This window comes from Chinchilla lanigera, unplaced genomic scaffold, assembly GCF_000276665.1.
Source record: "Chinchilla lanigera isolate Chin_1 unplaced genomic scaffold, ChiLan1.0 scaffold00091, whole genome shotgun sequence".
Taxonomy (NCBI): Eukaryota; Metazoa; Chordata; class Mammalia; order Rodentia; family Chinchillidae; genus Chinchilla; species Chinchilla lanigera.
This window is the reverse complement of record NW_004955492.1, coordinates 8,503,620-8,516,033: the sequence shown is the minus strand read 5'-3', so window position 1 is coordinate 8,516,033 and position 12,414 is coordinate 8,503,620. Positions and strand designations below refer to the sequence as shown.

The following is a 12,414-nucleotide window of genomic DNA, read 5'->3' as shown; positions in this document are numbered from 1 at the left end:
TGAAACTAAATACATTTTAATAGAAAACAAAATACAAAATAACTCTTTTTGGAAAAAAAGAAATATTTAATCCTTTCCCCATACATTAGAACTTGCTTTATCCTCAGGGCACAGTTTGACATGTGCATGCACACTCAGGATTCACCTCGTGATGCGCTCACTGCAGGAGAGAGAGCTGATTAACAGTCACTCCGAAATCTAACACTAATTCTATTTTATGACTTACTCCAAATTATTCTTTACCATAATCATTTTTTTGGAGGTACTAGGGATTGAGCCCAGGGCCTCGCACATGCTAGGCAAATGTGCTACCACTAAGCTGCACCCCACCCTACCATAATCTTTGTTTTCAGGGGAAAGAATTATTGATAGAAGTGCAGCCAAGACTCTTTCCCACCATCACTGCAAGAGCCCAGTGTTCTCAGTCAACCCACCCACCGACTTCCATATAGGTATGGTTTGGTGTGCTCAACGTGCACTCAAGACTTCACTCTTTCCTGATACACTGTGCCACCAAAATCTCTGAATTCCCTGAAGCTCAAAATTACAAGTATCACAGCCAGTGCCAGGAGTCAAACCTGAAGATAGAAGCAGAGATGTTCCCCTCTGCCAGTGCTAGGTCTCCTCTTCGCAGTAATAATAATAATCATAATAACAATAATAGAAAATCCTGGTTCTGTCATCCAGGAAAAGGACCATCGCTCCCTTTCCCAGTTCTGTCCCCACTTCCCTCCTTGAGGGTGGCCCAACTAAAGGCGTCTAGGGGTGCCGTGGAGAGCACTTGGCAACTGCCCTCAGTAAGCACGCTGGAGGACAAGATGCAAACAGGAAGGTGCTTGCACACGAGGTCCCAAGGGTCCTCTAGGAACATGCCACCGACCTCAGAGCATCCTAGTGCTCATCTCGAGTCCAGGCATCACCAAGCCATGCCCAGGCCCTGCCTGAGTCCCATGACACTGAGGCTGAACAGTGGGCAGGCTCTTTCACAGTCCATCAGTAATTTCCTCAGCATGTCCATGCTGTGGCCAGAGCCTCTCACCACAGCCCAGTCCATTCCAGCCAAGGTAAGAATCAGTGCTCCTGATTTTCCTGTGTGATCCCGGTCACCAGAAGCAAGTTGCAAGCCATGAACTGCACACTCAGGACACTGCTCATCTGCCCAGTGTACACACCCACGAGCTCACTGGAGGAGCCATCTGCGGGAGCGCTACAGCACGTGTTCCGAAGGTCCCACACGCGCACCGAGTTGTCCATGGAGGCAGAGGCCACTAGGCCACTGTCAGGGCTGAAGGCGAGGCTGGTGATACTGTCTGTGTGGCCTCTCAGCTCTTTAAAAAGGGTCCCAGAGGCCAGGTCCCACAGTTTCAACCGCTGGTCCTCGCCAGCAGATGCCAAGTACTTCCCATTGGGAGAGAAAGCCAGAGAAAGCACGGGGCCACGGTGGCCTGTGAAAAGCCTCACCGAGTTCCCCTGCTGGGCACTCCACAGCCGGACAGTCTTGTCGGTTGAACCTGTGGCTAAGTAGTTAGAGTTAGGGTGGAATCTGACACAGTCCACATCTGCCAGATGTCCTGCATATATCCTCAGTGGGTACGTCCGATCGAAGGACCACAGCCTTGCGGTGCGGTCGTGGGACCCACTGGCAAAGTATAGGCTGTAGGGGCTGATGTCCAGGTCCCACACAGGGTAGGCATGTCCTTGATACAGCACAGTGTTGGTGAAACTCCCCAGATCCCAGTACCGAATGGACATGTCCTCAGAACAAGAGAGCAACCCTGAGCTGTCTGTGAGGAAACGTGTGCTGTACACTGGTCCACAGTGTCCCCGCAAGATCTTCATCTCTGTGCCTGCGCTGTCCTCCTCATCCTCCTGGGACATTGGGGTGGGATGGAAGAGAAACACACAAGAAAAAAAGTTTATCAGCCTCACAAAAAGACAGACCAAAGTGAAGAACAGACAGAGGTCAACCTGCTTGAGAAAGAGCACCTGTCCCAACAGTGGTCCTGCCCTATAGTCACACCCAGGAAACAACTCTCAATAGAACTGCATCACTGGGTAGAGTCACAACCTGCCAAATACTTTCCTTAAATCCAATGTGTAACTAAGACCACAGCAGATCAGACAGAGGAGCAAGGCTGTTATCACAGCATCCTGCCTGTGTGCTCTGCTCTCAAATGCAGGATAATGTTGCATCAGATCTGACTGGAGGCAGCTGATGGTTAACTTTTACTGTTCACTCTGATGTATGTCACTTGAAAAGATTGGCTTTTGAGTTTACGTTAAGTTCTTAGGTTCTCATCCTCTATGGCACCATCTTCCTACCAGTTCTAGCTGCTTCATAAGCCATGTGGCTCCCTGCTTCTATTCCATTTAAAAATATCCACATAGGCCTGGGGAGATAGTTCAGCAGCACAGGGCCTGCCTGGCAAGCACAAGATCCTGAGTTAAATTCCTGGTACAAAAACACACACACACACACACACACACACCCAACCAAAAGATAGAGGCTCATTACCCCACAATGGGGGAATGATGAAGGCTGCCACACGTGCACACAAAGTCTCACTTCATGAGTAACGCAGAACTATAGAATATGGTTAAAATAAAACCTAGATGTGTAAGAAGAGCAAGGCAGAACAGGTGGTTAGCAGTGTGCCACACCCTCCTCCCTCACACGAGCTGCCATAAACAGCTAGTGTCTTTGAAGAAATGAAGACCTGGGGTGTAGCTCAGTGGTAGTGCCTGCCTACTATGCTTGAGAACCTGAGTCCAACCCCCAAGTACTGATACAAAACAAGTTTAAAACACTGACTTTCTGGAGGGCCTCAGACATTTCTCCCAAAGTAACAAGACAAGGCAGGGATCTAGAACTGCTAAAACAAAGCCATGTGACTCTTCGGGCTCCTGGAGATAACTTCCTGTACATGAGGATGGGAAAGGAAACGGCTAGTAACAGTTCTTGGAAAAAGTCTGCTCCCATAGCCTTCCGCATAGTGAGATCCCCTGCTTTCAAATCTATTCCCTTTAATCCCTCACAGACAAACTCCTTAAACTACAGCTGTGTCTATCCTAGGATTTATGACTGCAGTAAACTTTCACCAAACATTAAAAGAAGCAGGATGAATAGTGCTGTGGAATCCCTCAGTTTTGCTGGGTCCTATGAGTAAAGGGACACCATTTTTGCAAGGTACCCTTCTTTCTACTTGAAAACAAAGTCAAAATAAAATGGACACTTTCAATGTGCATATATACTTGATGGAGTTAAGAGACAATAAACACTAGTATCTCAGAATATTCAAAATGGCCATTCCAGACACTTCAAATTAAAAATTCAGGTATACAAGCATAGGGAAGCCCAAAGTTCTACTGTTACTGAGTATGTTAGCAATTTTCTTCTCCAAAGAGTAATACTTGCCAGCTGTGGTGGCGTATGCTTGTACTACAATCCCAGAGCTCAGAAGGCTGAGCCAGGAGTATGGCTGCAAGTTGGAGGCCAGCCTACATAGTGAGTTTAAGGACAGCCTGAACCACATAGTGAAACCCTGTCTCAAAAACAAACAAACAAAAACAAAACAAAACAAGCACTTGTGCTACTGAATTATATCCCCGGCCCACGGGAGCACGCTGGTGCATTGCTTTGTACTAGAAAGTTTATACAAGGACTATGGGAGCAAAAATGACCTTGCACAAACTGCATCAATATCCTTTGAGGCTACTTTTGAGGTATAAGTGGGCTTCATGTGGATGGGTAGCTACGGCACAAGTCTTCACTTCTGGAGGGTACCTAACATCTGCCTGGGGCTGGACAGCAGGATGCAGAGCTAGCTAGGCCTTCCCAGGGATCCCAAACACCATCCAGAGTCTGGAGAATTGCCCGCTACTATGAATACCAAGAAATGGAGACACCAGAGTGCTCCTGCTGCCGTCACTGTCAGCTCCCTGCCAGGAGTGCAGTCCAAAGCACCTCAATCCCACCTCCTCTTCTGACAGGACAATGCTCTCAAGTACTCATGATGCTGTGTAAGAACCCACAGTAGTTGGGCATGCAGCATCCCAAACATGAAATGTTAACTTGCAGAGTGTATTCATGTAATAATAAACTATAAATGTAATTACAAAATTTAAAAGATTAATAAAGACAAATGCAAACATATCATCAAATACCATCTTACACATCTTGGTACTGTGGTCTGCTGTGAAAACTTCAAGTGTTACAGGGGTTTGCTCCTGAACTATGACACCCAAGCCTCAGCTCTCACTCAACCATAAATCTTCCCTATTCTTTTTTTTTCTGTCTTTTTTGGGACAATGTTTCACTATGCAGTTCAGGCCAGCCTTGAGCTCACTTTGTAACCCAGGCTGGCCTCAAACTTGCAACGATCCCCTTTTTCCCCCCCCCCGGGGGTGGGGTTTAAGGAAGGTTCCCCCATTCCTGGCTTTTTTTTTTTTTTTTTTTTTTTTTTTTGAGACAAGGTCTTGTTATGTAGTTCGGGCTGGCCTTGAACTCACTATGTAGCCCAGGCTGACCTTGAACTCACAGTGACCCTACTGCCTCAACCTCCCAAATGCTGGGATTACGGGTGTGCGCCACCATGCCTGCCACCTTTCCTGTTGCTGTCAGGAAGTTGGGCTTGTGAGGTCAAGACTAGAAAGCAAACCAGGCATGGTAGTGCACATGTGTAATCCCAGAACTTGAGAGGCTGAGCTGGAAGACTGACAAGAGTTTGAGACCAATTTGGGCTACAAAGTGAGTTTAACACCAGCCTTAATTATGCAGTGAGACCCTGCCTCAAAACACAGACACACACTTTTTTTGTTTCCACTTGGTGCTCAGGGGAGGCCATGTGTGGGGAGGCTCCTCTGTTTACACAGCCAGCCTGGGGAGGGCTCTCAGAAGAGTCCCTGAGCCACCAAAGACCCCAGGAGTCCTAGCTTCCACTGTGCAGGCCTCCACTTAGTGACAGACACAAGACACTTCCTATAGTTACAGAGACTTTTCAAAACTAAACTGTACCCGAATGGAACCCAAAGGCTTACTCACTCGTGCTGTAGGTGGATCCCAGGCTGTCATGCATGCTAGGCAAGTGCTCTACCACTGAACTGCAGCCTCTTTTTTTTTTTTTTTTTTTGTCTTTTTGAGACAGGGTCTCACTATGCAGTTCACGCTGGCCTTGAGCTCACTCGTAGCCTGGACTGGTCTCGAACTCACAATAATCCTCCTGCCTCAGTCTCCCAAGTGCTGGGATTACAGGCATGCGCCACCACACCCAGCTCCTCTGACTGATTGGTTAATGAATTAACTGTGGTGCTGGACATGGTATCCCTTACCATGTACAAAAAAATCAAGACAGATTGAAGAACCAAATGTTAAAACAGAAACAACTTGCTGGAAGACAAAAAGGTAAAGCTCTTGAAGACAGGCATAGGCAAGAACTTTGTGAACAGAATCCCAGTTGCACAGGAAATAATACAGACAATCAACAAAAGGGATCACATCAAGTTAAAGTTTCTGCACAACAAAGGAAACAACAGAGTGAAGGGACAACCTACAAAAATTTGCCAGCTCCATTTGGACAGAGGACTAATATCTAGATATATAAAAAACTCAAAAAAATTAGACTCCCCCCAAATAAAAGACCCAGTCAAAACTAGACTATGTAAATGAATAGACACTTCTCAGAATGAGTAAAAATAGCCAATAAGGGGTTGGGGATATAGCTCAGTGGCATAAGCGCCTGCTTGGTAAGCACAAGGTCATGAGTTCAATCCCTGGTACCGCAAAAAAAAAAAAAAGCCAATAAATACATGAAGAAATGCTTGACATCTCTGGCCACTACAGAAATGCAAATTAAAACAATGCTGAGATTCTATGTCACTCCAGAAAGAATGGCTATCATCAAGAAATTAACCAATAACAAATGCTGGTGGGGCTGAGGAGAAGGAACCCTCTTGCATTGTTGGTGGGAGTGTAAATTGGTACAACTGCTATGGGAATCAGTATGGAAATGCCTCAAAAAAACTAAACTAGAAATTCCATTTGATCCAGCTATTCCTCTTCTAGGTATCTACTCAAAATAGTTAAAGGCATCATATTACAGTGATCCATGCATACCCATGTGTATAGCAGCACAACTTGTAATAGCTAAATCTTGGAGGCAGCCTATATGCCCATCAACAGATGAATAGATACAGAAAATGTGGTATTCTCACAATGGAGGACTACTCTGCTGCAAGGTAGGACAGGATGTGGCACAGTGTGTGTAGGTGTGCACATGTGCCAAAGAGAAACGCCAAGGCTGACTTATCTGCAGTTTTGCCTGCTGTGCAGACAATGAAATGCATGGTTGCCAAGCAACAAGGCCAAGGGCCAGGCATCTTCTGGTCTCCTTTCATACAGAGCAGATACACTAGTATGCGCAGGAGATACCTGCTGGCCCCACCTCAGATCTGACCTAGAGCATTTTCATCAGGATAACAGAAGCTATAGGACACTTCATATGGCATAACAGAGAAAATTTTATGCTTGCCTAGAGACTTTCACTTATTGTTTCTTTCCTGTTATTTTGCTTTTTGTAGTGCTGGGGGTCGAGCCCAGGGTCTTGCACACGCTAGATAAGTGCTCTACTCACTTAGCTACTCACCTAGCCCTATTGTTTTTGCAAAATTGAGATATGGCCAGGTGTAGTGACACACGCCTGTAATCCCAGAACTCAGGATGCTGACGTAGGAAGATCATTGTGAGTTTGAGGCCAGCCTGAACTGCATAGTGAGACCTCATCTCAAAAAAAAAATTGAGATATGATCCACATGCTGTAAAATTCATTATTTTACAGTTTATAACTCAATGATTTTAGTACACAGTTGTGTAATTAGCAGCATTTTTTTTGAGACAGTCTCTGTGGTTCAGGCTGGCTTTGAACTCACTCTGTAGCCCAGGTTGGCCTCAAACTCATAGTGATCCTCCTACCTCAGCCTTCTGAGTGCTGGGATTACAGGCGTGCGCCATCACGCCCAGCCAGCAGCACTATCAGACAAAACATTTTTACCACCTCACAAAGAAACCCTACTGTACCTGTTAGCAGTGACTCATTCTCTTGCTTGGTCCCCAGCAAGCCCTCATGTACCTCTATCTCTGTGGATCTACCTATCCTAGATATTCCCTGTAAATGGAATCACGCATGTGACCTTTTGTGGCTGGCCTCTTTCACAGACCATAAAGTTTTCAAGGTTCATTCATATTACAGTAATGTTAGTGCTCCACTCCTTGAGAGCTTGTCTGGAGGTTCTAGCAGGGGAGTGTAACTACTTGCACATCCTTGACCAAGGAAAGAGTCCTCTTTGGGAGGAACACACGTGGAGGAAGGGGATACCTGCCTAGCTAGCCAGATCAGCCAAATCAACCCTGGTGATCACAGGGGTGACAGAGGTCACAGCCAAATCACCCTCACAACTACTGCTCCATTCCTTTTCATGGCTGAATATACTCCACTATATGGACAAACCAGTTATTTATTCATCTACTGGTAGACATTTAGGCTACTACTATTTCTTGCCTGTTGAAAGTAATGTTGCTATGAACTCTTGTGTATCACTGTTGTGTGGACTTGTTTTCAACTCTCTTGGGTATATATAGAAATGGAATTGCTTGATCTGAATGCTGATTTAAATATTCATTGTTAAAATACTGCAATAAGGACGGGCGTGGTGGCGCACACCTGTAATCCCAGCACTTGGGAGGCTGAGGCAGGAGGATCGTTGTGAGTTCGAGATCAGCCTGGGCTACAAGTGAGCTAGAGGCCAGCCTGAACTGCATAGCAAGACCCTGTGTCAAAAAAGACAAAAAAACAAACAAAAAACTGCAATAGGGGCTGGGGATTCAGCTCAGCGGCACAGGACCTGCCTAGCAAGCGCAAGGTCGTGAGTTCCATTCCTGGTACCAGGAAAAAAAAGACGAACAAAACCCCAAAAAACAAAAAAACTGCAATAATGACTCCTTCAAAAGATGAAAGCAGATTGCAAGAGTGGCTTTTAAATTTGGTTTCCATGATTCTTTCTTGCTTTCTATCATTTCCTATCATTGTGGTAACCCTGTTTGGCTTCTATCAGTATGAGAGTTTGTGACTTGCACACTAAGAGTCTCTAACTATACCTTAAAGAAAGAAAGAAGAAAGTAAGTTTTCATTGGAAAAACACTAAAAATCAATTACCTGATCTGAATTACACGTGTCTCCCTAAAATGTTCCTTGTCAGAAATCAAAGAGAAATCTTCCCCAAATATTGTAACAACATGGGTGAGTTACAGAAACCCCACTCAGGAAGTCTTCAACAACAGGATGCCTCAACTTCAGTTCCAAAGTCACCCACCCAGCTGCTTGCACTGCATGTGATGCAGCATCCCTGCTTCCTCTCCTCCACTTCTGTATCATACAGGAACTGTGCTTGTTCCATTCCATTTCCTTTTCCATAGCCACTCCCTGAACTCAAGCCACCACAAATGCAGAGGCAGCACAGCCTGTCACTTCCTGCCCTGCTCCAGCCATATTTAATTCTCTCTCTCTTTTTTGGCAGTACTGGTGATTGAACCCCGGGCCTCATACATTCTAAGCAAGTGCTCTAACACTGAGCTACACCACCAGTCCTTTTTATTTAGGCAGGATCTCTCTCTTTTTTTTTTTTTTGAGGCAAGGTTTTTTGTTTGTTTGTTTGTTTGTTTTTGTCTTTTTGAGATAGGGTCTCACTATGCACGCAGTTCAGGCTGGCCTTGAGCTCTCTTTGTAGTCCAGGCTGGTCTCAAATTTGCAACAATCCTCCTGCCTCAGCCTCCTGAGTGCTGGAATTACAGGTGAGTGCTAGGATTACAGGCCTGCGCCACCACACCCAGCTGGAGGCAACGTCGTTTTTTTAGTTCAGGTTGGGCTTACATTCACTATGTAGCCTCAGCTGGCCTGGAACTCATGTTGATCCTTCTGCCTCATCTCCCCAGTGCTTGGATTACAGGTGTGTATCACCACACCTGGCAATTTAGAGATGAAGTCTTGCTAAGTTGCCCACAGGAACTTTAAATTTGCAATCTTTGCAAGTAGCTGGGATTACAGGTGTCTGTCACCATGCTCTGTTCAGCCATATTTAATTTCTGTCAGTTCTTGAACTTCCCTCATGCTAATCTTTAAATATGGGTCTTCAATATACTTCCTCCAATGTCTAAGACAATATAATGCTATTATCCTTAATTTTTTTTTTTAATTTTGGTTTTAGTTTTTCAAAACAGGGTCTTGCTGTATAGTTCAGGCTGCCCTTGAACTCACTATGTAGCCCAGGCTGGCCTCAAATTTGCAGCAATCCTCCTGCATCAACCTCCCAAGTGCTGGTATTATTGGCATGTGCCATCACGCCTGGCATTACTGTCCTTTATATTAATTTTTAATGCCAGAACAATCTCCAAAGTGTGTATTATCAAAGCTACTAAGATCAGCAGGAATATTATCTTTCTGTAATCACGGAAAATTGGAAGTAAAGGAAGAAACATTTCTGCGCTGTATGTGAAACAGCAGTCAGAAAGTCTCCACTGCACAGGAAAGTTTCAAGAGTCTCGTAAGTGCAACAAGAGGCATTCTGTGGGATCACAGAATTCTAGAAATCAGAGCTGTAAAGGGAATCTAGATTCTTTGTTAATCATAACAACCCCCCCCATCCTACTCTCTCAGTTCCAAGAACCAAAGTTCAAAGACCATATGATTACTGGTGACTCAGTGCAGGCGCAGGGAGCCGGGGCTTCTGCTTCATGCACAATACTCCCAAGTCCTCACCAGCAACTGCAATTTAGCCAGGGTGAGTTTTTATTCTTAGATTCTCAACCCTGTCCAAGAATCTTCCATGCCAAGTACCTTGAGGTACAGCTCCCTGAATTTAAGTGGTGACAGGACGGAAATATTTACCCCAGCTTCTGCAGGCCTTCATGATGTTGACTTTGTGAAGCAGATTTGTCTCCTTTGGGCCACGTTTTTCTAAGGCCGCATCTGGTGATGTGGCAGTCAGGTTGCCAGCGCCTCCCTTCTTTCTCATGCCTATCCCCTGAAGCACAGCCTGACCACAGAGCACTGCACTGAGGGGCCATGGTGGCTCTGCTCCCCATGTCACTTTCCAAAGTGGGGTGTGAGGATACCTTGGCACACTGAGCCAGAGGACAGGCACTGGCCTCAGAAGGCTGGTCCCACCAGTGCAGTAATGCCAGTGTGTTAGTAAGTGTGAAACAGCACTGGTTTCTGTGGGGGAACAGTCAAGGCAGACCTTTGACCTTGCAGTCTTATTTTTTTCTTTTCTCCTTTTCTGCACAAAGGAACTAAACCCAGGGCTTTTGCACTGAGCTACACTCTCAATCTTTACTTTTTTTTTTTAATTTAAAAAAAATTTAAAAGGCAGGGTCTTGCTAAGTCACTAAGCTGCCTAAGCTGGGTTTGGACTTGCAACCCTCCTGCCTCAGTTTCCCAGAGTACCGGGATTATAGGTATGTGCTACCACATCTGGTTTAGATCCACTTCTAATGTCTAGAGTTGTGCAGTGCACATACTTGCAAATGGACACCAAGTGTAATCTCAACTAAAGTGAACAAGAGACAAAGGTCTTTAGGTTTGGTGATAACATCTAGTTTTCAGACAGTGATAAAACACTGGCCACTCATTCACACAGCTAAGTAATGCTGTGAGAAAGTTTCTGCCACGTAGGTGAGGGATGAGGATTCAGTGACTAGTTAAATGGCATTAATTTGGCTGTGGCTGCATGATGAGAGGAATAAGGATATATGTGCTCTCCAAGAGCTAACAAGTTTATAAAGGCATTCTAATAGGAAGGAAAGCAAGGAAGAAAAAGGAACATCCCTACCTCTTCCTCCAGAGTGTCACAAGCCAAGCGAATACGTGACGTGTCTACCAGGTGGGGCTCTGATTTCAACTTCTTCGACCGCAGACTCCAGAGTTTTATGCAGGAGTTGTCAAACCCAGCAGCAAGCAGCTTGCTATCAGGGGAAATTTCTGCAGTGTTTAGCAGCTGCTCTGTGTTGTAGAAGGCGTAGAAGCAGATGGTGGTGAGGGAGGGGGGGCCATCCTTGACACGTTTGATGCTCTCCTGTAAGACCTCCAGGGCGGCCTCATTCTGCAGAATGGGGCTGGGCACATCTGGGGGCTCCAGGCCGGTACTCTCACTGCGGGAGGAGCCACCACTGGCATAGAGCTGGTAGTCTGTTCTCTTAGCAGGCTGCACATCCAGGTGGATATGTAAGGTGAGGACTTTGCAGAGAGCACTGTTGTTGTCACTTTGGAGGTAGCGGATCAGGTAGTTGTAGCTGTCTTCCTGGAGACGGACCACGTATTTGTTATCTAGGAATGCACGAAGCTTGAAGTTGGACAGGATGTCCTGGATGGTCTGGGTGGTCTGCAGCTGCTCAATAACATCCTTCTGGCTTGCATTCTGCAGGAACATTCCATGGAAGCGGCTATAGAAACTTTCCACTGTGCTCTTCGGGCTGCTCTGGACCAAGCTGAGATGGAGGTAGACAAACAGTGGGTAGAGGAGAGGCATAATTTCATGGCTGTACTGGGAATCAGAATCTGCAAAAAAAAGAAGAGGGGGCTTAGAAGAAAGGGTGCTCTCCTGGAAAGCCCCCCTGCATGGTATTTCTGGGCCAGGACTCCATTTTTCCAGACTACTGATTAAAATATCAGCTCCCAGAGAAGCCTGGAGTTTTCAGTTTTTCTGATGGGAGAGAAGTATAGACTCTGTGGTCCGGCCTAGGGAGTGAAGGACTTGCCCACACCTTCACAACAGCTCAATAACTTGTGTTTTCTTTGCAAATTCTTTTAAGAAAAATTTATTTTTATAAAAATGTTTAGCTGGGCATGGTGGTTTATACCTGTAATCCCAGCATTTGTGAAACTAAGGCAGGCAGATTGCCATGAGTTTGAAGCCAGCCTGAGCTACATGGTGAGTTCAAGGACAGCCTGAACTACATCGACTCTGTCTTAAAAAAAAAAAAAAAAAAAATTACATGTTTTTAGTACATGATTACATTATGTAAATACTGTCTCACTGAGCTATCTCCCTGGCCCTATGTGAATACCTTTTTAACTTGGTAAGTTTTTTTTTTTGAGGCAGGATCTCACTATGTAGCTGGCTTTGAACTCACAAACTCACAACAATCCTTCTGCCTCTGTCTCCCAAGTGCTGGGATTACAGGCGTGCATTATACACCTGGCTGACATATCCTAATGTTAAAATGACAATACTCATCCAGGGTTGTTTCCTTCTTTTTTTTTTTTTTTTTTTTTTTTTGAGACAGGGTCTCACTATGCAGTTCAGGCTGGTTTTGAGCTCACTTTGTAGCTTAGGCTGGTCTGAACTCACAATGATCCTCCTGCCTCA

At 45.4% G+C, this 12,414-nt stretch overlaps 1 protein-coding gene across 5 annotated transcripts in view; it reads right to left on the bottom strand.

Annotated features, from left to right (window-relative positions):
* Window positions 1–45: 45 nt before the first annotated feature.
* The window catches only part of Taf5l (TAF5-like RNA polymerase II, p300/CBP-associated factor (PCAF)-associated factor, 65kDa), a 37,842-nt gene continuing 25,473 nt past the window's right edge, over window positions 46–12,414 (bottom strand). For all 5 annotated transcript variants that reach the window (XM_013504717.1, XM_005405001.2, XM_005405002.2 and 2 more), the window contains 2 exons: window positions 10,879–11,603; window positions 46–1,869 (listed from right to left, as the gene is read on the bottom strand). In XM_013504717.1, coding sequence (XP_013360171.1) covers window positions 1,072–1,869; window positions 10,879–11,603 — 1,523 coding nt within the window. In that variant the 3' untranslated portion in view covers window positions 46–1,071. The remainder of the gene's footprint in view (window positions 1,870–10,878; window positions 11,604–12,414) is intronic.